This window comes from Agelaius phoeniceus, chromosome Z (genome assembly GCF_051311805.1).
Source record: "Agelaius phoeniceus isolate bAgePho1 chromosome Z, bAgePho1.hap1, whole genome shotgun sequence".
Lineage (NCBI taxonomy): Eukaryota > Metazoa > Chordata > Aves > Passeriformes > Icteridae > Agelaius > Agelaius phoeniceus.
Genome location: NC_135303.1, coordinates 65,178,573 through 65,205,823, shown reverse-complemented (window position 1 = coordinate 65,205,823; position 27,251 = coordinate 65,178,573). Strand labels below are relative to the sequence as shown.

General features: G+C 35.5%; 1 protein-coding gene across 48 annotated transcripts in view; it reads right to left on the bottom strand.

Annotated features, from left to right (window-relative positions):
• Positions 1–27,251, bottom strand: part of PTPRD (protein tyrosine phosphatase receptor type D) — a 1,163,353-nt gene that overhangs the window by 112,310 nt on the left and 1,023,792 nt on the right. For 16 of the 48 annotated variants that reach the window (XM_077171994.1, XM_077171996.1, XM_077171995.1 and 13 more), the window contains 11 exons: positions 25,883–25,900; positions 24,014–24,124; positions 22,624–22,635; positions 20,288–20,557; positions 18,985–19,566; positions 11,726–11,859; positions 11,235–11,379; positions 7,658–7,963; positions 6,457–6,650; positions 4,546–4,572; positions 2,278–2,395 (listed from right to left, as the gene is read on the bottom strand). In XM_077171994.1, the coding sequence (XP_077028109.1) occupies positions 2,278–2,395; positions 4,546–4,572; positions 6,457–6,650; positions 7,658–7,963; positions 11,235–11,379; positions 11,726–11,859; positions 18,985–19,566; positions 20,288–20,557; positions 22,624–22,635; positions 24,014–24,124; positions 25,883–25,900 (1,917 nt within the window). The remainder of the gene's footprint in view (positions 1–2,277; positions 2,396–4,545; positions 4,573–6,456; positions 6,651–7,657; positions 7,964–11,234; positions 11,380–11,725; positions 11,860–18,984; positions 19,567–20,287; positions 20,558–22,623; positions 22,636–24,013; positions 24,125–25,882; positions 25,901–27,251) is intronic. The other 32 variants (XM_077172031.1, XM_077172032.1, XM_077172033.1 and 29 more) reach the window with 13 other exon arrangements.

The following is a 27,251-nucleotide window of genomic DNA, read 5'->3' as shown; positions in this document are numbered from 1 at the left end:
ATGATATCACTGACTAGTAAGTCTTCATTTTTATCAAGGTCTTGTTAATCATACATTTTTTAATTTCTGCTCCAAGTAATCTAGTAAGTGCTTTGATTTAGAAATGTTCAGTAACAGTTTTTGTTCCATCTGATTTTAACAGTGAGAAAAGGAAATTGCACATAAGACTAAAAACAAACTCTTGAATAAAAATATCAGCTGTGTTCAGTGACTACACTAATAATTGAGTTACCATACTATAGGCTTACTTGGTGAATCTTTCCTGCCTAAAAATGTAAATTATACTTTTGTATCACTAACTGGACAGTTGAAGAGTTAGTTATTGTCTCACAGAATACTTTACAGATAGCTTCTCTAGTAAAAGTTCAAATATCTATTCTCCTTTCATATCTTTTATGGATATAATCTCAATCAATCTCATTCACACTTTAGAAGTTAGACTAGAAAGCAGATCCTTCATTTTCTTTATTGTAGTATTCCAGTAGCACCTTTCTAGGAAAAAAAATGGATACTGAAAGTGAATAGGAGACTGCATCACAGACCTACAGCCCTTTGATGTTAACGCATCATTCCTTCCCTTGTGTGATGCATTCTCACAGAAAGTGAGAAGGAAGCTCTTGGTACTGACTCTAGTCAATGCCTCATTTTGCAAAAATATGCATACAAATTTTTCTTACAAAAACAGCTCAAACACAGCAAGCTGTAACACAAAGTGAAGAGATTTCATACAATCTGGACTGTATGAAGGAGCAGAATGATAACTAGCTTTAATCCCAAGAACAAAAATCAATTGTTCACAGGTTTAAGCAAATGACAAGAACAGTGCAATATGAATTACATTTATAGACATGCCTCTGATTCTCCATTGCTCTTCAATCAAGTTCATATGGGACATAGGATTTGTTCTGTCTTTTTTAAGTAGAAGCATCAGAGTTCTTGGTAGCATGATACATGAAGAGTCAATAAGGATTAAATGCAGTGAAACTTTAAGTTTTTCAAGCATATTTCCATAACCTATGTTTATGTCTAGGAACTAATAAAATCTCAATTTATATAACTGTGTTAAACTGGGAATTTATGTAACTGATTAAACTGGGAATTGAGCTTTAAAAAAGAGTAATGGATCAAGGGCCTTTTTTTCTTAAATCAAGTTCCAGTACATGACAGAAATAGATATCACCTTTTTTCTCAGAGTATGAAAATTCAGGAAAGATAAGAAGCTAGAGAGTATGTTTCAGCAATAGCCAAGAGTAATGACTAGAATGTATTCTAAGACCTGAAATGAAGCACTGTGCATCTAGCCACCAAGACTGAGATTTTTCCAAGGAATCTAACAAGAAAAGGTTATAGATGGTTTTGATATTAATACAAGATGTGTCCTGCATTCAGTGATTGTTTTAAAAATTGAATCAATCACTATAAATACAAATATATATACCTTTTGAATTTTATCCATTAGCATAAACAATACATTGTTATTCAGAGAACTTGTAATGGTGCTGTATGTGACTGTAATAGAATATCTTTAATGGCTACACTACAAAACCCTGAAAATGAACACAATACCTACAGATTGTGAACATCTGTAGGTAAGCATGACACTAAACCTGGGTTAAGCTGTGCCACAGAGATATATTAAAAAAAATAAAATTGTTCCTCATATAAAAGCAGTTTGGTTCATCCCATCTGCGCTAACTGCTCTATTGGTTATGCAGTCAGGATATCCAACCTTTGATACCATCTGAGATCAAACACAGACTGAACACAGTGGCAGAATGAATTTTGCCCCAATGTGTCCCTAAAATTACCCCTGAATCAATATGGGCTTCAGGGTTTCACAGGATGGAGTTTCATTCTGTTTTCCAATTCTCTGCTTTAATAATTACATTCTTCTGAGATAAGTTGTGAATATCATACATTTACTAACAGGCAGCAGTGCTGCTACTTTCATGAACATCATGAAAGCCCTTTACAAGTTTTTCAAATATCCTTCTGAGCTAAGGAAAAATTTCTATTTTTTCCTCTCAAAGAAGACACCAATTTTAGTGGAAGAGCTACTAAAAACTATAAAGTGACCTCATCAGGAACTAAGAAAGGGATAAAGGGAGTCACTGCTCTATTTTTATCTAAATAAATGAAGGTCCAAATATTGAAACAGAAAATCCTATGTCCTAGAAACACTTTTCACACAACAGGAGATTTTCAAACAGTAAGAACAAAACAGTAGCAGAAAAAGCAAAGGATTCATTTAGAGCTCAATTTGTGTATAAGTATTACCTGCACCAGTAGTAGATACAAGTTTGGGTTTGCTGCGTGCTCCGTCACCTTTAGTTGTATAGGCTGTCACAGTGAAAGAGTATGTGGTTTCAGGCTGAAGCCCTGAAATTATCATTTCCTAAGATGAAAGAAAATAAAATAAGAACAATTAATTTAAAATAGATTGTTTGCCAGGAGAATGCAGAATCCTTTAGAAACCCATTTATATTACACTTTTGAGCTATTGGCAGTAATAGCAAGCATGTGAGTTCACCAACAGCCTGTACTGTGTGAAATACTTGATAATGCAAAACACTTCACTCACTTAAGCAATAAAGGACAGCATACATCCAAACAGTATACCTCAGGTAGTTTAAAGCAAAAGGCCAAAGGCTTAGTGGTGTGAACAGTGAAAAAAGTCTTCTGAAATACCTTGCCTGAGGAATACTACTGACATTGTGAAACACATGCACATGCAGAAATGAGAAACTCAGTTTAACCTAATCATTAACAGGATATCACAGGTATAGTTCTAAAATGCCTAGTAAGAAAAATGTGTGCATTTACATGCACGCTTTTTAAGTAATGATGGTTTAGCTGAACAAAAAGCCTTGTTACTTCCATAACACTTTCACTGCAACCTGTGTCACTGGGTGGACTGCGCTGCTCAACACCTGAAAGGACTTCAGAAACAACTAGCCCTTCAGCTCTAAAAGAACTATGTAAAACACCACTAAAAATCTGGTCAGGGGATAGATCTGATGCCCCTCAGATGACAGCAGCTACAAAACAAGTATCTCCTTAGCTAGAGCAAAGTAACAGCAACACCAAACTATATATATGAGAGCAAGGCTGTATCTTTTCATATGTGTGTGTGCACACACGTATATGCACACAGAAGATGTTGAATGGTGTATGAGAAATGTACTAAACTTATGTCCTGCTACAGGGACTGCAAGAGAAGTAAGTTTTGACACTCTTAATATAAATAAATCTTATATGTAAGTATAAAAGGACAGTATTTGGAGGTAACTGATGGGCCTGGAGTCTCCAGCTTTCAGTAGTCCAGTAACCACTGCACTACTCCTTTGCATTTTCATATGGCTGAATGAACTTGCACCATATTTCAATGCTGCCAGAGGGATGGTGTATTTATACACCTAAATAAATAGCAAATGTGCAATCACACATCCCTCAGATGCAACAACCATGAAAAGTTAATATAAAAATCATGGGCCAGACTATTCATAGTATATGGATTTTTCAAGATAGTGGATATGAGCTTAGTAAATATGTGATTAGAATTCAGCATTGTATTTACAGTCAGTTATTAGCAATATAGAAATAATTAAGTAATGATCAGAATGAGTGGGCAAAATAGCTCAAGTAAAAAAAAAAACAAAAAACCCAAACAATAGAATGAAACAACATATAAAAATCTACTATCAAAAGATCAACTTCTTAGACTCTATCACAGAATTTAATTGAACTGTAAGACCAAAATTAGTAAGACTTCATATCTTTCATAAGAAAACCGCACCTGGTACTACCAAAATTAAACTGCAAAACGCAAAAAAACCCACAGCAAAACCACAAACAGAAAGACTTATGAAGCCATTAGTTTCATCTAAAACAACCAGTACTTCACGGTGTAAGAGCTATGGCTGTATGTAATGTTTGAAAGTGTTGTTTGGATACAGCAAACATTATTACTTAGGCATAAACACTGCAGAGCGTCTGGCTTTCCTGATAGCATGTATTTATTTTATACAAAAGAAAGCAAACTGACTTCTACTTTCAGTTACACAAAAAAAAAAAATTGAAATGAATACAGAAAAATACAACTATTGGTATGTAACTCTGAACCACCTCTGTTTTATTTTTCTATCACCTTGTAAAGAAGAAATTGCGAGGCAAATTTGGTGACAGCCATCAAAGAGATGAAAACACAAATCAGTGCTGTACATTTTGGCATCATGCTAAACCCCAGAACAGGCAAGCAACAGTAACCCTACTCTCCCTGGGGTTAAAAAAACCAAACAAACAACAAAACAAAACAACAAAGAAAAAAGGTGTCATGAGAGAAAATCCTTCATGTTAGGAACATGCATTTGTGCAAATGTCAAAAAAGCACCCTGCAAAACAACAAAAAAAAAATAAACCCAAAGAAAGCACCCAAAAAACCCCATAACCGAAAACAAAACCATACAGTGCTACAAGCAAACAAACAAACAAAAAAATCTCAACCAAAACACACAATGTTTTTCTGCCCAGTCAAAAAGTACTTACATGTTCAGTAGTATCATCATATTCCCACTAATTTACAGTAAAGGAAGTCAAAAGGAAAAACAAAAGAAATAAGGAGATTTGTAGCCTGGTTGAGATAAAGTTTTCTTCTTTATAGTAAAATGAATATGAAAGATGTCTGAAAAAGTCATGTACAGTACAAATTATCCATGTAGAATCACATGAAATTTGGTTAATGAAATCCGACCAGGCATTTTTAATTCCATTTTAATTCCATTTCTGTTTTCCCTAAAATCCAGCTACTTCTCTTTTACTGACAAATAAAAGAAGTAATGAATTCTCTTGTACCATGTAGTACTATTTCATAACAGTTTTTTATTGAAAGTTACCAAGGAAGAATTAAAGGCTACTTGGTTTATTTAAACAAGTTACCAGGCTATATACTTCCATTTCCTAAACTAATTCAATGCATTAAGTTTTGAAACCACACAGGTATTTTACCATCAAGGTCTTCATACCTGCACTAGCCTTGTTCACATGTATCACAGAAGTACTACAGGAAGGAAGGAGTGGTGGGAAGAGAAAGGAGTTGTCTATCATTCCTGAAACAGTGGCAAGCAGGCTGGTCAAAGCCATACTTGACAAAAGAAGAAATAAAACTTTTGCCTTTATGATATTTGGACTGTAATATCTCATCTAGTCTCCAATTAATGACCTTCTAGTGTTTAAAATCATTTTAATCCCCGACCAGAGAGAGGCTGAAAGCAAAAATTTGTGAAAAGAAGAAGAGAACCAAAGCACACGAGCATGTTCTTTCCCTTCCCACTTCCTGATCTACTTTCATCTTTGTCTCTTTGTCTGTAAGAACACCATGTTTTCCATAATAAGAAAGTAAGTACTGACAGCAAAGTCCTCCAGAAACAGACACAGTATTTTGCAATTAGGGTCATGAGCAAAATGCAGGTGTAGGAGACCTATTCTCCAAAGAGGTCTCTGCAAATCTGAAATTCAGAGCCAAAACTGAAGAAGAAAAAAAAGGCAACCTCCTATTTGTTTACTCATGTAAAATGCTTCCAAAACAGATTTTACTCTTTGATTTAGGTTAATTTCTTTTTATTTCCAGTCAATCCAGTCACAAATTGTGAGCTAGCAGTGAGACACATAATGCATAATAGTTTCCCATAGGATGACCCCTTCAGTGTCAGGAGCTTTGTAAATCTTAAGCTTTACAGAGTATAACTGGTATAACTCAATCAGTAAAATCCTAGTTTGAGAAGCTTTTTAAACTGGATGTTTCCATTATGTCATATTCTCATAATTTCTACAACAGATGGGAAATTTTGCAATATAAATAACCATATACCTATTCAAACTAAGTTCCTCATTTTATTGAAGCTCCTGATATGAATAATGGGAAGTATAACACCTCAGTGGTTTTTAAAGTTACATTAAGAACATTAATTTATCGTGAACTGTGTAGTAAGGTGCATACAAGAGAGAAAGAGATTCTCTATGTAATCAGAGAAACACTGTAATAACACAGGTTAACACAGGCTCCTAATGATCCTAGGCTCTCCACTGAAACACTGAAATAGGAGATGGGTGGATCAGGCCATGCAAAGTTTACTACACTAACTCTGGATCAGATCACCCTGATGCTTTAGAACTTCAGAGTACACATTCACATTAAGTCTCTTAAGGTTTAATGGAATCAGAACAATGACATAGCCTAGCATTTAGTTGCAGATCAACAGAGAAGGAAGTGTCTTGTTTTGGCCCAAGAACCCTTAAATGCAAGTGTTCTGAAAAAAAAGTTTTGGAAATAGACACAGAAAATGCTAGCTGGTAGACTGTTCAATAGAAAGAAAAAAGACCCCCAACAACAAAAGGCAACTCTTAGGTACACGAAATGTTTTGGCTGTGACCCAGGAAAGAAGGGAGTGTCCCAGTTACCTGTGCATCCGCCAGCATGATGTCTTTCAGCATGGGCTGGCCCTTTGGCTCTCCGTTCTCCATCCTGACGTAGTGCACCTGGTAGCCTCGTATCTGGCCGTGCTGCTTATTGGGCACAGGCGAGCGCCACGACACTTTAACAGCAGTGGAGTTGACAGCCTCCACCTCGACTTTGCGAGGAGGACCACTAGGAACTGGAACAACATCATTGGACAGAAGAGAATTACAGCCACCTGTCCCACCCATGCCTGTCGCTTTTTTTAAGAAAGGGCAGACTCACTAGGTTGTCTTTGAAGAATACAAATCATTCAGCAAATGAAGATGCTCAACAAATCTGCTCTACCTTTCAGTGAAAAGATCAAAAAACATGACTGATGCAAAAAATGGAAGAAAAAGGAGTATTAGAGAAATAGAAAAACATGTAAAAATGTACAAAAGCCAAGGAAGATGCTTTGAGATTCAAAGCATTATAGTACAAAGAGAGATTTTAATCATCGAAATAATAATACTATAATAATAACAAAACCACAAAAGATTAAAAAAAAAGTTGCCCTTTTTTTTGTTTGTCAAGTTCTATGTTTTATTTCGGTTTGTTATTTTCCTCAGGATAAAAAGAGGCTGATTACAAGGCTGTCTTCTGTCACTTTCAAGAATGGAAGAAAAGAAAATGTGTGGAGCATCAGTTTTCCAAGATCAAAAAATAAAACCAAAAAAAAAACCAACAAAAAAAACCACAATCCAAAAAAACCCTCAAATCAAAAAGGACAATATGGAAGAAGAAAGCAGCTAAAAAAAAACCAAAAACAAACAACCAAAAAACCAAGACCTGAAAAAAAAGTTTATATACATAACTGTTTAAAAATGGCAATGACTGTAAAATCAAGGAAAAGGCAGGAAGATTTTCCCTAGGAGTTATTTTTCATTAAAGGAGGAGCAAGAAGGATACGTATGGGCTCAAAGGAGCAGCAGATTCATGTCGCTTGCAAAAAAATTTTCTGATTAAAAAAAATACAAAAATACCAAATAGAAAAATGGTGTAGAAAGAACAGTCTTTGAATAAAAAGCTCAAAGGGTGAAAATATCTGGTTATATTCGGGGAAAAAAAAAAAAGAGGAGCAGAAAAAATTACTGTTAGCCTATACAAAAGACAGCAGATGACAGAGTCATAGAGGTGCAAACTGATGTAGTGGAGGCAACATACCATCTTCATCTGTCCGAATCAATACTGCTAAGCTCTCTGGGCCAGGTCCAACATCAGTGTGAGCAGTCACAGAGATCCGGTACTCAGTCCACTTTTCCAGCTGTTCCAAAAGGTACTGGGTACTGTCCGAGGAAATTCCCAAAATTTCATGGGGCTTGACATCTTCTCCATCAATTCCAATGTACTTGATGGAGTATGCAGTGATAATGCCATTCTGTTTTTCCACCGGTGGAGGTTTCCAACTTACCAAAATGCTAGTGGAGCTGGGGCTTGTGCAACTAATGTCTTGAGGAGGAGCTGATGGCTCTAATTTCAGTAGTGGGTTAAAGGAGGATTTGAGTGGAAGGATAGAAGTGATTGAAAAAAATGAACAAAAAGAAAAAATAAAAATAAATAAAACAGAACCAAATGAAAATAATAATTAAACAAAAAAAGTAGAAACTCAAAACAGCAGAACGTCAGATAATCATATGCACCTTGGCTTATTAACATGAGGAAACTGAAAATGAACAGGTGAACTAAATGGTGAAAAAGGATGTAGGGGAAATATATGAAAATGAAGCCTCAAAATAATATTACCTACCTGTAATTAAAATTCTTCTTGAAATAAAACAAAAACGTGATACCTCTATGACTACTGATCTATCTTTACAATCCTTGCAATTAGTGCAAGCTATAACAATTTAAATAAAATGTGACATGTATTTACTTACAAATTTTGACATCCCCTTCAAGTGGCTTTACTTTCCTTAAGACAGAAAATCTTTAACAGGACTCCTAAAAACTTGCAATAATTGCTAGAAATTGCTCCATAGGTTGCCATTCTTGCAGCCTTTCCACTCTCATAAACAAATTACTACTTTTTTTGATTTTTTTAATGAGTCTGCCTGATACAAGTTCAACCATAAATTACATTCAAATTGAAAGCATTTACTGAAACATTTATTGTAGCAAACATACTATGAGCATGCAGTCCATAGAAGATGATGAAAGTCTTAGTCAAAGATTTACCTACCAGGAAAAAGTGACAGGCTTGTTGATTCTGACTGTAACTTGTACTTACCCTAGATCAGCTGTCAGTTTTATTTTTTTAACTCCTCTTGGAGACACCTTTGCTAGCAAAGAATTAATCCTACCAGTAATGTATATTATTTCTACAGAAAAGAAAAAAATCTACCCCAAACAACATGTAAAGAAAGCAGGTATTCATTTTACAAAGTGAGTTTACAAGCTTGACACTTCAGAATGTGAGTTTCTGACTGATCTCCTGTCAGCATCACCAGTCTTCCAGAGCAGAAATGCTCACCTTTACTCATTTGTTCTCAAAGGAGTATGTTAGCGTATTTACCTTCCCCAAGCTTCAGAGCATCTAAGCATGCATGTCATTCCACTGCTTTCAGTGAAGCAAATCTAGTACTGAAAGTTAGGTATGCATTTATCTGCTTAAATGCACTTTGACTTACCAAAATCTATGCTTACTAACAGATCATTCAGAGCACCAAAAAAGGAGCCATAATTCAAACTCACTAGCAGAAGGAGGGGATGTGAACTCCTTTCCTATTTCTGCCTCCTGTCTTGTAAGAAAAACATAAATTTTGTGTGCAAGATCTTTTTTCCCCTTTATATCCCCCTCTCCACCTTTTCTTTCAGTTTCTTAAGGGAAAAAAGAAACAAACGGATACTTATACGTACTTATAATAGTCACATCAAACAAAATTAAAACAACAGAGAAGGCCTAGGACCCTGCTGTGACCGACTGCATTTACACATGTATCCTTTGGTTCCCTACAGTTCTTTCTATAGGGATCAATGGCTTTTTACTCAGTATGGTACACTGCACCTCCAAAGGGAAGATAGGAGGGAATTTACTAGAATTTCAATTAAGTAGAGGAGGTGGAGGGAAGAGCAGATGAGAATTAACACATTTTGGGTTATTTTTATAGACTAATTCAGTAATCAGCTACTCAAAAGAAATGGATCACCTTCTACCATTAACTTGTGCAGGAAGTGAAACACATGTAAAATGTCCCTTAAGGGTCTTACAAAAAAGAAATAAATCCCTGCAGCATCTCCCACTGATACAAAGATGAAAGGCAACAGCACATTCTGGTGAATATTGCTAATAAAATCACAGAAGTTTATTAATTTTTAATCCATCATACTCTGAAAATGCAAAATATTGCACTTATGTAACTGAGGCTAATTTGAAGGCTTACTTTAACCAGTTTTATTAATGGATATATATTTTTTTCTTAACTGCACATTTTTAAAAAACAAATGTAAACTTTGCAGCAAATAATGTGGATCTGACCACTGAAATCAACTGGATGTTGCTACTATCTGAAGACACGAGGCTGAGATAAAGATAATATATTCTTATATGCAAGAAGAGAAGACGGCAATGTTCTTTATAAGGAACACACAGCCTTGGCTCCTAGATGTTTGTTTTGTAGGCAGTCTAAGCAATCTCCACCCAATATAAGATAATGACCACTCTAAATAGTTGAAATGGATCCCAGAATAAATAAATACCTATTTCTTAATCAAATTATTCATTCTGAATTACTAAACTGAAAAATTGCCTTGCCACTATATCTAAAACCAACCTTGTGTTACATGTGGTTTTTTGTGCTTATTCCAAGTGCCTTAGAAATGCTTCAGAAACACATTTAGCTTTGCTTAAAGGTGATCCGCACTGTGCTCCAGTCACACTAATTGATATTAATACATAACACTAACAAGGAATGATAGTGCAATCACCTGTCATGACTGCAAATTAAAAAGACTAATGTCAACTGAGAAACTGAAGTTTTTGTTTTGAATTATCTTACTTTAAGAACAGGCAATTTAATTTAAAACAAATTCAAATAGAATTGTACTAAGTTTTTCAATGACACACTGTAATGCAAACTGTCAGGAAAACCTAACTTCTCAGGCAAGAATAATCCTTCTGGATGTCACAGCTGATTGTTTTAGTTAAGTCTTAATTTAAATGTTTTAAGGTGAATATACAAGTCTCTGACAAATTTTTACATCCCAAATCATTTTTCTCAAGGTGGAAATGACTGAACATCATAAAAAGCCTAGATTAAGAAAATTTAACAAAATCAGAATAAGATACTACAGAAGAGTTGGTAAGAAATATCTGGTATAGTCTCAAATATTCAACCTGATCCACTTTGCACGTTTTTGATACAAATTTTTGCACTTTACGGAGATGCTGCAGAAACAACCTAGGAAGTGTGCAGAGTAGGGAGGTGGAACTCTATTGGTTAAGGACTTTTATTAATGTACACCTATTGCATTACACATTTCACCTTATTATAAAATAAAATTTCATGATGCCAACTTTATATTGCCTCCTTAAACACTAGTTTATTTGGATTGTTTTTTGAAACTATGTAAAAGCCACTCATATATAAAGTTGATACACCTCAGAACTTCATATTTTAAGCACTCTTTTGCTGTATCAAGCAACATGAATATCATATTTTGCTTTTTTCTCTGTTTCTGCCTACCTGGGCTGCTGAGATTAATAGAAACAAAGAGAATAAATATTTAAAGGAAAGACACCTACTTGACTGCATGGTTCTGGCTGAGATTTCTGCTGTTGAGGCACCCAGGCCTTGAGGAGACCGTGCAGCTAGGCGGAACAAGTACAGGCTGTTTGGCCTTAGGCCTTGCAGGCGGTACGATGTAGTAGGTTCAGTGGAAACCCGTTGCTAAACGCAGATAATAAGAGAATGTCTTGGTCAGTATTCAGAGACTCTAATTTCCCTATATTGCCTGTATGCTTTTGTACTCTGGGATAATAAAACCACAGAGAAAAAATAAAACTCAAGAAAATAAAGCAGAACAAAACCAAACTAAACAAAACTGAAACCGAACATTTTCTGCTGTTTACACACTTTAAGTCTGTCACTAGGCTAACTGCTGAGCTTAACAAACCTAAATATCAAGGCATTTCTTACTAAAATAAGTTACTAAAATATGAAATTTAAACCATTGCCGTATTTTATGTCCAACTTCTTAAAGATGACTTAAAAGATGTACAATCTTTCCACTTACTTCCTCCCCATGCTCCCCATCTTTGTAAACCAGTTCATAGCTGGAAATGGTATCAGACCGTGGAGGTGTCCAGGAAAGCAGTATGCTCGTTTCAGACTCAGGTTCTGCTTTGAAGTTCAATGGTTGGCCAGGCACTAAAGAAAAGTTGAGCAGTGTTGCCAATTATGTACTTGGACATGTCAATATTTTCAAATGTTTTAAAATGTTATCCAAACATGGCATGCAATATCAATTTTATTTATCTTACTGAACTTAAACAAATGTATTCACAGAACTATGAAACAAAATTATCTAAGCACAGAAAAAGTAAAATGATACATTTAATTCACCTGTTAAAAATTATCAAGGATTTCAAATAAATGCTTTTGCAGTGTAGATAAAGCAAACAGAACTGAAATGTAATTGAAGAAATGTCTGGTGATGAATACCAGCAATCTAATAACCTATATGTGAAATGGCAAATATATACATCTATATATATGTGCTGTATGAGAAAAAGCTAATACAACACGATTAGCTGAAATAGTCTAGAATAAAGTGTTAAAACTATTACATGCATTTCCAGACATTACATTTTTTTTTCTCAGCTCATAAATGAAAGATAGTAAACACATCCTGATCTTGAAGATGATACCCACATACAAAACCCAACTTGTTTAACCTGAAGTAGTTATAACCTAGTGAAGAGATATCCAGCTAATTTCTCATTAAGTGAAGTATTTCCACCCTTTAATGACTGGTATATTTAAGAATAGAGTAACAACACTTTATAACTGCAAGAAGCAAAATGCAATTTTGACTGCACTAGTCAATAATATTCTCTGTTGCTGTATCTTGTGCAATGGTCACACAAATTATCCACACTAAATATTATCCTAATTTACTTCTTCAAATGTGAAGTAAATTATAAGGTTGACTATGAAAAGACAGGAAAACATAACTATATCATTGGATTGTGTACAATAGTTTTGGCACCCAAGTTCTAAAACATTACTTCCAGTTAATAGTGCCATTGATAAGGCATGAAAGTTTTCCACAGCATTTCTAGCTGTTCAAGAATAAAATATGACATGCTCTCATTTTTTCAGGGGAAAAATAAAAAGATGCACTTATAACACACTGAGAACAGGTGTAAGAAGTAGGATGTGACAATAATGATGGTTTCACAAACATTTATCAGGGAAGAATTCTTAGACAGCATTACAAGTATGTTCTTTGAGTACAGTAAAAGACCTAAAAACTTCAGAGACTTAACTGTTAAAATAATTTGGTATATTCATTTTTATCTTCCCCAGACTTCTACAGAATACCAATTTCAGGAGAACACTGCCCTTGTGTAACCTGGTGCAGATTTGATATCTACCCTTCAATAAACAGACCCTTTATACATGAGGTACATATTCTTCCAGCTCCTGAGTGGACCTTATTAATGAGTGAGAGAGAGTAAAAGGAGACCAACTCTTTTACAGGAACAAAAAGGGACAGGACTAATTAGATGTTTTTCTAAAAGGTGTCTGGTCTAAAAAGAGAACACTGCCTGGGTCCTGCAAAGTGCGAAGAGGAAATGATCCCAAAGCATGGGGAGCCATTAGAGGAAAGATCAACTAAGTGTTTGTGACAGATTCTAATTTTGCAAGGACAGGTTGCAGTGCTGGCGATGGTCCAGCTGGAAGAATGGATGGCTCTCAACAGCACTCCCAGCAGTGACAGAAGGAGTGGAAGAGATGTAGCCAGGCTCTTCACAGAGTGTGGCAGGTGAGAGGCAGTGGCACAAGTTGAAAACATGTGAGGCTCAGGAAAATGCAGAAACACAGCCAAGGCCTAAGGAGGTTGGACCATACCAGCCCTGGGACGTTTTACACATCAAGTGGGTGAAGCCCTAAGAAACTCAGTCTGACCCCAGAGCTGAGCCTGCTCTGGGCAGTGGCTGTGGCTGGACACCTCCTCAGATAATCATCCTGCCAGCCTGATTGTCCTGTAATGCTATGATCTGTGCTTAATGTATGGATACATGAATTGTAGAACACAGCCAGGCAGTAATAGTAAATGATCAGTCAAGTGACTCATATGAAAGCTGGTACCATCTGTTATGATAAATATGGCAGCAGATGGAGAACTAAGGGTATTTCCTGACTCTCTACATGATGTTTTAAGACCCTCATTCTCCAAGTATTCTTTTTAGAAAAACCCAAACTCTTTGTCATCTTGGATCTGCAATTCTCAATCATTTTATAATACAAGCTGATGGCTAATTGGATGGCTAACTTTTCCAAATGCTGTTTGTCAAAATAATATCTTGCTTTAAAATTTAGTCTCCCCTTGGATTTTTTAACCACAGTTAGACAACTCTGATGCTGTAAACACTGACAGAAGAAAAAGGTGATAAGGAAGTCTGCATTGCTCCAAACAGATAAGAGAAGATGACAAAGAAAGAAAACAAAACCAAAATAACAGAAACTAAACACACCTTATTGCCAATAAGCTCTGGTATGAACCCAGTACTAAAGTAAAACTCAATGAGTTCAATAAGAAACCAGCTTTGCAAAGGACAATAGATTGATCAAGAGAATTTACAATCAGTAGGGAACCTAAAGGGACCAAGAATTTATGCTTCTGATTTCTCTGAAAGAAGCATGAAACTCTACAGAGGAACTCTTACAACTGAAGACCTACTGTGCTCCAGAGTTTTTGCTTTGTAAACAATATACATATTTTTTGAAAAACAAGTCCTAATAGAATATAATTAAAAAATAAAATGGGTAACATACAAAATAAAAAGTGCACTGTGTAACATACAAAATAATATGTGCATTGTGTTCTCCCTGTCTCTGCTACAACTGAAATAATCTCTTCTAATGAGTCTGAAGATACCTGAGGTTTGCAGTATCAAACAAAGAACCACAGCACTCAAAATAATTAACTAATATACATTTCAGATTTTAAAAAAGTATAGTATGTTATCTGAAAAATAGTCAGAAATTCATAAATCACTTTTTCCAAATATTATCTCTAACTGACATAGTGGGAGCCCTGAGAATAAAATAAACGTGTCAGTTAGTCTTAAAGACAGAGTCTACCTGGTCCTCTCTGAATGACTAAAGAACACAGTGAAGAGATAAATTATCAGTGTGTGAAGCTAAGATTCTCAATACTGAACTCATCTTGTTAGCATTTAAACGAAGTAAAATAGAGACTACAACACTTAACAAAAGTTACCTGTGCATTGATAGTAGGGGAAGTTATTCAAAAGCTGATATAGTCTTTTCTACCTGACCAGAAATGTCCCTCGAGGGAACAGATGTCCCTTGAGGGAAGTTTTAAAATTTAAGTCAGTTAAAAAGCTATCCTATACCCCACCTCAGCATCAATACATGTAGGTATCTCAAAGTGGGATGCCACAAGGATGATGGAAGATTCTTTCCAGTGGTGGCCACAGAGAGGATGATGAAGTGGCCATATATCAAACCACAAGAAACTTCTCCTCAACCTGAGGAAGAGCTTCTTTATATTGAGGGTGGCAGAGCACTGGAACAGGCTGCCCAGGGAGGTTGTGGTGTTTCCCTCTCTGGAGACACTCAAAACATGGACATGTTCCTTTGTCACCTGCTCCAGGTGATCCTACCTTGGCAGAGGAGTTGGACTGGATGATCTCCAGAGGTTCCTTTCAACCCTAAATTTCTCCCACCTGCTTTCTTGCTTTTTGAGATTCTAGGTACATGCTCTCAACTCTTTTCATGTGGAAGTCCATTTCATGAAATGCTGCAAAAGGCATTTTGCAGCAGCAGGCTAGGACTGTGGGGTTTCAGAGACATCAGGTCTCCCCATTTATGTGTTCATGAAAAAAAATTTACATGTCTGGTAAAGTAGCTAGCTTGCTACAACACAGAACACTACTACCTTGCTACCAACTCTTTCTCTGAACTTCTAATCTTCTTTTACCACAAGAACTCCAGAAACATTAATTTTTTTGAATCTAAGGCTCCATTTATGTGCCCTGCAAGTCAGGTACTTGAGCTTCTCATTACTGTCTTTTTTCCTATGTTCAGAGCATTACCCTTTAATAATTATAATAAATCTCAGTTTTCAAATAATGGAGAATCCTTCATTTAAAACTAATATGTTTTGTGCTTTAAGTTTTTTCCACTGAAACATATGCTAACAGGTGCACATTCATTTCCTTGAATATTATTAATTTTTTCCCTAGCTCTTTTTCCAGTAATTCGCTATCCAATAGACCTTGTGAACTCTCTCCTGTCTTTCTATCTAAGCTCAGAAGAAAAACAAGATTCACTTAATTCCTTTACTAGCTCTCCTCTCTTTGCAGGTTAAAAATTAAATGAATGCCCAAACTGAGACAGTTCAAAACTCTAAATTTTCTTGGTACACACAGATTAAATGATGTTTCTTATGACCAGTTTAAGCCCAGAATGGAGTTATGAAAAGTGCGTCCTGAGCAGCTAAACTGGATTCAAACAAATTTTGTTTTCTAACAAAGTAAAAAAACAAAAACAGGAACAAGACCAAGAACAAGAACAGGAACAGGAACAGAAACAAAAACAAAACCAAAAGAAGTATCACCCTAAAACTTGTATCAATCTTCCTTTATTCTAAAATTTGGTAAGTCAATTAACCTACATAATAGACGAATCCTGACTCCATCCTGAACAGAATCTAATCCTTTGGCCCAAAATGTGGAGTAAAGATTTTCTCAAATTTTGGAACTGGTTTCCTTTTACTCAAAAGGCTCAGCTCCACAGCTCTTTTCTGATTACAGAATCTGTTAAAATTGGGTCTTTTTACCATAAAGAAGGCACTGCTGAAAACAACTGGGCAATGTGACATGGCTTTGCCTTCAAATGCTTAAGAAAAATACTGAACACCAAAACTGAATTTTTTTGGGTTTTTTTCAATGTCTGGTTGTCCGAAAAATATACCCTTCACTTCCCCTCAAACTACATGCTCCCAGTAAATATTTTAATTAAAAATCTAAATTTCACTACCAGCAGAGTTTCAACTGGTCTGCAAAGAAAGAAGCCATTCATACACCCATTTCAAAAGAGTAATTCTGCTATACTAAGAAAATAAAAATTCCTCTGAACAGTATTTTTAAGAACAAATTAGTCATTTTTATAATCTGTCTCCAAAGATCAGAATACACTTAAGGCAGGAAAACTCTGAACCATCTAATAGAGCCTGTAAGTCACACTTGTCAGCAAGATTTTCTTTTATATATGGTCTAATATCCCCAAGGTGAGGGTTAAGCTAAATATATATATATATATAATGGCAGGCTTATTTGTTTAAAATAAAATCAACCAAATGTAATCAGCATCCCATTCCTACCTTAACTCTTTTAAAATGTTTCCATTAAATCCATTTTCCCTGACCTTAAATGGCACTTTATATTTGCTTTAATATATAGAATGTGTTTAATCTTGAGAGATTTTAACTAAAACAATCATATTCAGATGTACATAAAAGCAAATTGGGAAGAGAAGGGCAAGGAGGGCATTTTTTTCTATGATGTTTGCTGAAGATAAACAACTGGTAGAGAGATGGGCAAATCCTAGTTTTTAACCATACCCTGAACTGGACAAGTTCACTAGACTTTTGTATTTTCTATCTCTTTTACGACTTAAAACATCTGTATTTCAAGTAAAAGTATCAGTGCTTAAATATGCTTCCTGTATGCCCCATTCTTTGTTTTCTTTCAATTTCTTTATTATAGTCACAATTAAACATTGAAATAATGTATTGAGAAACACTCCAGCACTGTTAATGTTGTTATAATTTCTTCAGATTGCAACAGTAATCAGAAACAGATGGACATGCTTACTTTTGTGAAGTGACCTCAGAAAGTAATGTAACTTGGGCCAGTCCAGCTGAGCCTCAGTGCTCATTATTTTGATTCCTTCATCCTTCACTGAGGAAGCCACTGTCAGACACTTGCTAATCTAAGAGGTTTGCAGTTGTGAGTGAAAACACAGATAAGGAGCTCACTAAACCTTCTTCTGGAAAAGCCTCATGAATGTGGATTCAATCAGAAGTCAGATGTCAAAATCAAAACTAGCTCTCTGAAAATGGTTGCAAATGCCAAAACTAAACTGTGGTGTATATATTGACAATTGCATGTGCAAATTTCGTAACTTTGTAACTTAGCTGAGATACTGCAAAAGGTAACATCTAGATCTTTGTGCAACACAACGCCTAGAATGATTCCAGGACAATACATCAATTTCTGTCTTTATTAAATGCATGTTGGTAAAATGCAGAAGTAAAAACTGGATGAAACATAACAGTCTACAGTTATACTTTAGAGATCTGTTTTTAAGAATTGGAGGGATGCTAAATTCTGCCACAGGAAACTTTCCTGTACTAAAAAATTCAAGTACTATTATATATTTCTAGGAAATCACTGACCCGCAGTAATACTTCATACAGACTTCTCTAAACTGCTAGACAAAAGGACCTTTTATTTCTTATTGCTACAATAAAACACTTTGTGCAGTGTAACTCTACCAGAGCTTCTCACTTTAGATTTCATAAAAACTTTTCTGCCATGTTTTTTACTGTGTTGCTTTTCCTTTACTAGTAAAACTAATTCATGGACCTAAAAGTTCTTGAACAGAAACAAAACAACCTAACTGCAAACATAAACCAAAAAAATAGTGACCCTGAGGTATGCATTTTTTTGGGGCAGCTTTGATTTGACTTATAAATCCAAAGTGTACAAACCTACTTGCTTGAACGTACACAAAGATTTGTTGTATTTATTGCTCTCATGTTTTCTGTGTTCTCAGAATCTTTACCAACTATTTGAATAAATATGCAGTACACATACATTTTAAATTTCCAAAAGCAATATTCCCTAGAGTGATTCGGCATAGGAGAACTGCATATCGCCTAAAGAAAACCCACCAAAACACACAAATAACATCTCAAAAAAAGCTATGAAGAATTACTGAGAAGTAGGTTTAGTGCACAGAGCACTGCCAAACAAAAGCCGTAAGATTTGGCCACCCCCAGAATGAAGGTTTCCCTGAGATTTCAGTTGCACTGTAGATATAGTTTTTGACACTGATGAAAAAAGAAAACATGATGGGGTAATTTCCACTCTGCAAAGATAACCTGCACTGTGGAATTTAGAAAGGTTATCTGCAAAAACTGCCTGAATAAACAGGCTATACTTGAGGGGTAGTTTTTTTGCAACATTTTAAACTGAAAGTCTCTCTCACAAATTTTGCTCATTGCTAGCTTACCTCCTGTTTGAGTGATGACTTGAATGTCACTAGAAAGTGGTCCATCCCCAACAGAAGTAAAAGCAAGAACCTTCACAGAGTATGTTTTCTGGGGTACCAGATTCCCAATAGTGGTAATATGGCTGTCAGCCACATTGTGCTTCATCCAACTGTTGACATGTTGAGTGGGGTCCATGGTGTAATAAACTCTGTAACCTTGAATTTGCCCATTAGGTTCCTCGGGCTCTTCCCACTGTACCAGAATGGTGGTGGAGCTCAGCATACGGGCCTGTACATTGCGTGGTGCACTTGAAGGTGCTTGCTCTGAAGTCCTTGTTGATACAGGCTCGCTGGGGGGCCCTCGCCCAATGTTATTTACAGCAACTACCCGAAATTCGTACTCTGAATATGGGCTCAGGCCAGCCACGCTGTAACGTGTTGTGGCCACCCCATCAATTTCTTTATATGGCTCCTCTGAGTTTTTGGGTTTGTGTTGGATTATGTAGTACGAAACTGGCTCAGGGTTTCCAGAATCCCAAGTCAACGTTATGCTAGTTGCTGTGCTTTCTGTCACCACAGGTGTTCCAGGAGGTTTGGGTAAGGCTAAATACACATAACAAAAAATACAGTTAGCACTATGTAACAGTAGACATTCTTTATTAGAATAAAAAAGCTTACAAACAGTAACTAAGAAAAAAACAAAAATAAACGGGAAGACAAAATGGAAAGAAGGAGTAATCTGTTCAGAGCAAGCTTTTGTCAATTACAATTTCCTCCAAAAACTATTGGAAAATCTTCACGTTCTGTCCAATGCAGTTAATTTGTCATGAATTAATGATACTGACTTTTGTAATAAATCCATAACCATATCCAAAGAGGAATCTTATAGAAAGGCAATTCACAATTATAACTGAATTTTCAGATATTTTTTGAACCTCTTGTTTTCAATTACTCAGTGAATATGATACTTGGACACCCAGCAATTCTAAAAATCAAATGACTGGTTCTCAAAGGTTCCTGCTGTTGATAAAGAAACACAACATTTCAAGATAATTTCTTTAACTGAAATGAAGGCTGGGAGCTAGACACAGAAGAGTAATGGAAAATTATCACTAACTTATTTTAATAAATATTAATTATTCAATTAGTGATTATTACTGCTGTCTGAACCCGTATTTTGTCTTATGCTAGTGAGTGGTTAGAAGATTTACCCTCTTGATTTAAGAGGGCAAATGGAATTTAGACCTTTCAGTGTAATATGTTTGCTCAGAATGAATGAAATAAAAGACAGAACTGTGCCCAAATAAATGTGCTTGAGATATACCTTTGACAGTTATCTGCGCTATTGCTTCTATAACGCCAAGGGTAGACATAGCAACGCAAGTATAGTTTGCAGACTGTCTGACATCATTAAGCTCAAGGACGTTTCTCCCTATTGGCATATCATCCTCAGGTGTCAAATCTTCTGCTCCTAGCATCCATTTCACATATGGCATTGGTGATCCCACCGCAACACAGGTGATATTTACACTCCCGCCAGGCATGATCTCATGATTTGTTGGGGGTATAGAGAACCTCGGTGGGACCCGTCGAACTGGAACAAAACACAAAAAAAGGTAATAACATATACAAAAAAGGAAACTGAGTCTTGCATAAGGAAAGCATGCAGTGTACAGACACAATTTATTATTTTAGTGTTTATTCCAGTCTGCCAGAAAATATATATAAGAGAAATAAGAGACTAAACAAGAATTTTGTCTGCACACAGTATGATTTATTCTGTATTTATTTGAGGATATCATTAGGCACATTCATACAAAGGCTGATTCAGACCTGTTAGGGCCCCACATGTAACTAACTACATACTAACAATACACAAACACCATGCAAAGATATACACGCACACGTGCACGCACACACACAGGCGCACATATATATATGCATTTTTTTATGCCGACACATATATATATGCACAGAAGAAAACTGGAAGGTCAACAGCATGCTTGAGTTGATCACCAACTTCAATGCTGCATGCTTCCAGTTGATGTGAATAAATGTGCTACGCCACATCGTCACATCACAGTCCTGGAACACACTGCCTAGAATAAATTGAAAGTGCAATTTCATTTGCTTTCAGACTCAAAGTAGATGCAGCCTCAAGACCTCACACTAACACTGAAACAAACATAGAAAAAATATAGAATTGCACACAGATTCAAATATATATATATATATATACACACATATGTATACATATATACAAATGTATATAAATATACATATATATATATATTGAGAGAGAGAGACAGATAGAAAAAGAGACAGAGTCACAGAAAGAAACTAGGCAAAGCCAGTACAAAGTACTGGATTTGGTCATGCAGGCAAGCAAATGACAGAAACTGTAGAGAATCATGCTTAGGGAAATGTCTGAGTAAAAACTGCAGAGAGTAAACAACACAAAAAAAACCCACTGGGTGAGAAAAAGAAACTTGAAAGCGATGGAAATAGGATAGGCTGACAGATACAGGAGTTTAAGAGGAGCATAGCATTTGAGGGAGAAGGAACTTAGATTAAATTTGGTGGTTAAAAAGCAACTGCTAGGAAGAGCGACTGGGGAAATAGCAGAATATTTAACATTCAGGGTTCTACTATGCTCACAGTTTAGGGAAAGCAAAATAAGGATTAATAATATTAGACATTTCTGTATTGATAGCAAGGGGTGGCAACCTTAAACACATAGCAGGACATTTCACTAACAGAGTAGTTAATATTAAGTAGTTAAAAACAAACACAACACCGAGAAAATTACCAGGCAATAACAGATCAGTGTTCCTGCTTCAAATATTCTCAGTGGTGTGCACATGTGTGTAGGAGGTGGATGTGACAGAGGTAGCTGAGAGAGGTAGGCTTGTATTTAGGCCTTTCATTGGATGGTGTACTCGAAACTGTATTTATTTGGCCTTAATAGAGGCTAATCATTAAACACAGTTTTAATTCAGCAAAAAAGTTAGAAGTAAAATAAGACTATAAGTGAGTTTGAAAACAAAAAAAAACCCAAAAAACCAACAGGAAAACTATATTAATCTGAAACCTTTCCTCCAGGCTTGATTAAATTTCCGTGATCCTCTATGGATTCAGAAGGGGCTTACTGCAATGGCCTCATGAGTGAATGACAGGCAGAAGGGGAACAAGCAGAGAGCAAAACATCCGTAAACGGCCAGTTCACAGAGGCCACACAAAGCAAACACCAAGCAATGAGCAACTTCTTGTATTGCACAAAATCCTTATAGACAAAGGAGAGTTTAGTCTTCATGCGTGGGCTATTTGGAAAAGCAACTACTGAAACCATTCCTTGAAAAGCAGGCATCAGTATGAACAAGAAATTAAAAGGGAAGAAAAGCAGGAACACTGACCAAGTTTAGTAGACGTTAGTATTAAAAGCTAAAGAGATTGCCATGCATCCAGGTTCATTCTCTCGTGTCATGCACAACAGTTAGATACCAGCACTCATCAGAAGCCATGACCAGAGCATTCTCTGCTTAAACATAACATTAACTTAAAAAATGCCACAATGCAGCTACATTCATTTCATTTGTATTCTTTGTTATTGGTTTAATTAATAGTTTTGTAAGGTGGGTAAAAAGTAAAAAACACACCAACCTTCTCGCAGCTCTGAGGGATGTAGGGGGTTTGATGCAGAACACAATGAAATGAGGAAAGGAGAAAAACAAGGGAAACACAGAGAGAGTAAAAAGGCCATATCAAGGCTTTCAACTGCTACTTGAACATCTCTACTTGCTCTAATTAAACCTTCCTACCTCATCTTGAAAAGTTAGCATTTTCCACAGCTACAACGGAAACAATAGCTAGCATAATTTTGAAATTTTCCTTTGGATATAAAGGTATACATGCCTCATGCAGTACAGGAGAGTCAGTATGTTGGAGGAGAAGAGAAAGAAAATAAAAGATCAAATAAATTTCTACGGATGTTATAACTATGAAAGGTTTTACTTTCTTTTTCTTTTTTAATTAGCCAAAAGAGTAACACCATATGAAAACGCATCAGGTTGATAGAAAAATCAGCTCTAAAAAAATTTCAAAATCAGGCTAGACATTTTCTGTTAGGTCATCCATCCTACAGTAAGGTTTAAGCTGTTTATATTTTCATTCCTATTTCCCCCGCCCGTCCCCTTATATAATAGACACACACACACACACATATATATACACACATATGTATGTATGTATGTAATAGGCTTTGTTTTACAGAACTCTAGATCAATCAGACGTAGGAAATACTGCCTGAAACAAAGCCCTTCTTTCTAGTTGAACAAAAAAAAAAAAAAATCAATATGTTAATAACCATTTTTACCACCATACAGAAGAATATAATGGTTTTATTATTAGTCATACCTGTCATAAACAAAGGAAATGTCTTAAAATAATATAGCCAATTGACCCCTATCATTCTAAAGGACTACACTTCACTTACAAGTCTACACTAAAAAAAAAAAAAAATTAAAAATAAATATATATACACATACATATATATTAAGAAGAAAGAGAAAAGAAGAAAATACAGTTTTGCTCTGCATACATAAAGTTATAATGTTAGAAGCCTTTCCTTTGCATTTAGACAGCAGAGGTCAGGTAGGCATACACCTCAATGCCCCAGGGTTACACTCAGCTGATTAGTGGCACACAGAGCAGTCACTTCAGGAGTTTGAAAAGAAAAGCAAAATAAAACAAAACAAATACAAGAAAATAAATGCAAAGCACAATTTAACTTAATGCAGGAAAAAAATAGAAGTTAAAATGCAAAAATATAAATATACTTACAAACCTTAACCCACAGGATAGACTGGACTCAAGAGTGCTTTAAAAGAACAAAATAAACCCCAAGCCTTTCCTCTACAGTTTAAAATTAGCTTTACAATTGACACATTTACCATGGCATTTTCATCATTACAGTGGTAACTGTACAGATCCTGAGAGTATCTTAGCCCTGAGCCTGCACGAACAGTGGATGCCAGGGTTATGTCATTCCTACCTCTGACATATAGATTGGCAGGGGCAGAATAGCGTGTACCCGCACTGTTGGTTGCAACACACTCATATTTGCCTTGGTCAGATTCTTCACTCAGTTCAATTTGGAGGGCACCTGTATGAATATAAAATACATTGCCAAAAAGAGGGTCAGAGAAGGCTTTTTACATCCATAATAATACACCTCTCAACAATATGAAAAGCTTGTATGCGAAGGTCCACTCAACGTCGATTCATTTTCTTGCTAAGGTGCACAGACAGAAAATGATGCAATGAAAAAAACAGAGATTATTTTTTTCACATCATCAGTGCTAGCACAGGAAAACAATTAGCATTTGGCAAAAAAAAACACAACAAAACCCTGTCTAAACAATACTATTTCCTAAACCATTAAATGAAGATGGGTGAGACTGCTTCAAGGAAGAATGGCTTTTAATAAAACAATAGAGATTAAATAGTTGGGTCATTATAGTTTTTTATTTTTTATTTAATTGTTTCAATCTAGTAACAAAAGTAGCACAAAAGGTGGTACTCATAAAAAAGCAGGACAGACTTCAAGAAATCTTCTGCTGAAGAAAGCCAAAAATGCGCAGCAAGAACAAAAAGGCTGCTTGAAGTGAAAAAAAAGAAATTGTATTAGTCATTTACAATTATCAAAATATTATTTTAAAGAAATAAAACTCCTTTAAGACATGCAGATTGATAAGAAAAGAAAGACCGTTTTCCGCAACTTACAATCTTAAAGTACGTTTGCTGAAAAACAAAGAGCAGTTGAATTAGAAGACAAAAAAGTTTCAAAAGTATGGTCTATGCCAACAAGGAAGAACCAACCAACCACTGCTGAGGACCATAGAAGGGCCCCTCCTGAGACACCCATCAAAATCCACAAGTGGGATTAGCAGTGTGGTGTCACAAAACCCAAGAAAAATATAAAACAAGAATTACAAAAGAAGTAAACAGTTTTGCTAGAGAATCAAAAACCAACAATACCACATACCACCAAGAATAATGAGTCAGTAACCTTTCATTTCCAAAGCCTGTAGATTAGAAGATCCAAAAATCCAGAGGTGAGAGAATTCCAAAAAAAAGAAAACTACAACAACAACCAAAAAAAAAAAAAAAAAAAAGGCAAAACCACAATAAAAGGAAAAAACCACTTCTGTAATTCTTTTAGGGGGGGGATACATAATTTTAAATTTTATGAAGTTAAAGAAAAAAAAGAGGATTGAAGAAGAACAAAACCAAAAACCTTTTATGAAAGATAAGACAAAAAGAAGATAGTCCATGTTGTCTTCTGCATGTCTGCTACTGTTCTCCAGACCATCTTGGCTTTGGTCCAGGAAAAGAACAGCTAAGGAAGAAAAAAAATGATCTTTTTTTGCTCCAGTTGGACAAAAAAAAAAAGAGGAAGGAAAAAAAGAAGAAAAAAAAGAAGAAAAAGAAAAAAGAAGAAAAAGAAGAAGAAGAAAAAAGAGAAGAAGAAGAAAAAGAAAAAGAAAAAAGAGGGACAAATGGTACGCTGTGACTGGGCTATGGCCAGGAGACCTGGATATGCTTTCTTTGAAGCATATCACTTTTTTTTTTTTTTTTTTTTTTTTTTTTTTTTTTTTTTTTAATGAACAAATGAAAAGGGGAAAGGAAAAGGCAATGTGAAGAAAGAAAGGTCACAATATGAGAGTCACTGATTATAACCAAACAGGACAAAGGAAAAAGAAAATCAGATGATGGACATTTCCGTGGTTTTTATTTTGTTTTGTTTTTTCCTTATGGAAAACAAAACAAAACAAAACCAAAAACAGGACAAAATGAGAGGGATGAAAGGACAGAAAGAATGAGTAAGATCATTCTGTGAACGTTAGTTCAGCACTCTTACCTCTTATTGGTGTACCACCTGGGTGGATAATATGAATGCAAATAAGATTAGAAAGAAGAAGCATTAGTACGAGAAGAAGGAGGCTAGGGCTTTGGAAGAAGAATCAAATTAGATTTACAGAATTAAATAAGGTCTTAAGAGAAACTTGAATTACTATACTGTTAAAACAGGAATATATTAGATAGTATTATCAGGTTATAAAAGCAAGTTGCATTGTACCACAAAGGGCAAAAAGGCTATAATTGGCTGCACTGCCATTCTCAGAGTAGCATCTGAGTTCTTAGACGTTCGGTTATATAGGGTTAGAAATGTATCAAATATGCCTCAAATACTTAAAGGAAACTTTACAAAACTGTACTTATGACATATTTTAGGAAAATATTGGAAATTCTATTTAAATATATATATATATATATATATAGATCTATATATATATAAAAAGAGGATATACTGAAGTCTATCTCAAAACAAACACTGTAGTTTAGGCTGGATTATGGCATTTACTGTTCTAGATCTATGTGATACATGTGTACTGTTTCTTTTAGGTGTTGCTATGACTGATAAGACAACATTTCTGTGGAGGTGTGCGTGTGCGCCACTATAGGGGTCTGGTGACTACACTGACTGTTAGTAAAATGCATGCCATGCATTTTAAGAATAATAATACTAATCATATAATAATTATCATAATCATAATAATAATATTCTGAATATGGAAATTAGTGGGGGTGAAGTGCGCTTCAGAACTAAGCACTTACCAATAGATTCTGGAGATTTAAATACGGAGAGAAGAAAGACAGCATAAAAATATTATTATATTCCTTATAATTTGGTACAAAGTTTTCAGTTAAAGCTTTATATACTAAATCATCTATGTCACATGTGAAAAAATCTTAATTTACATTAACAGAAGGTTAATTTACACAGTTCTGCTGACAACAAGCAAAAAGTAGGTTAACAAGACGATTTAACATCACAGGACAGGTCAAAAGCTGAGAATTCTGGGAAGACACGTGATTAAACAACTTAGATTCTACAACGATATCTACTACAATTGTTGAAGAAAAAAGCTCATTATATCCCAGTGATCAATGATCTGATCTTATTTTGGGATAAGCATTAAACTCGATAAATTTAGAGATTTGTTTGTCTGTTTCTGGTTTTGTTTTGTTTTGTTTTTAATCTAAAGAGAGCAAAAGAATAAACTAAGGCAGGAGGAGAGTGAGAGAACTGCTAGGGAGGTGCAAGGGGCAAAGAGAGAGAAAGAGCAGCAAAAGCTGGAATCTACACCAAAAGCAGACTTCTGTAGATCCAGAAAATATAGGATTCATAAAGCTTTAGCGTGGACGCACACTACTGTGGCTAAATG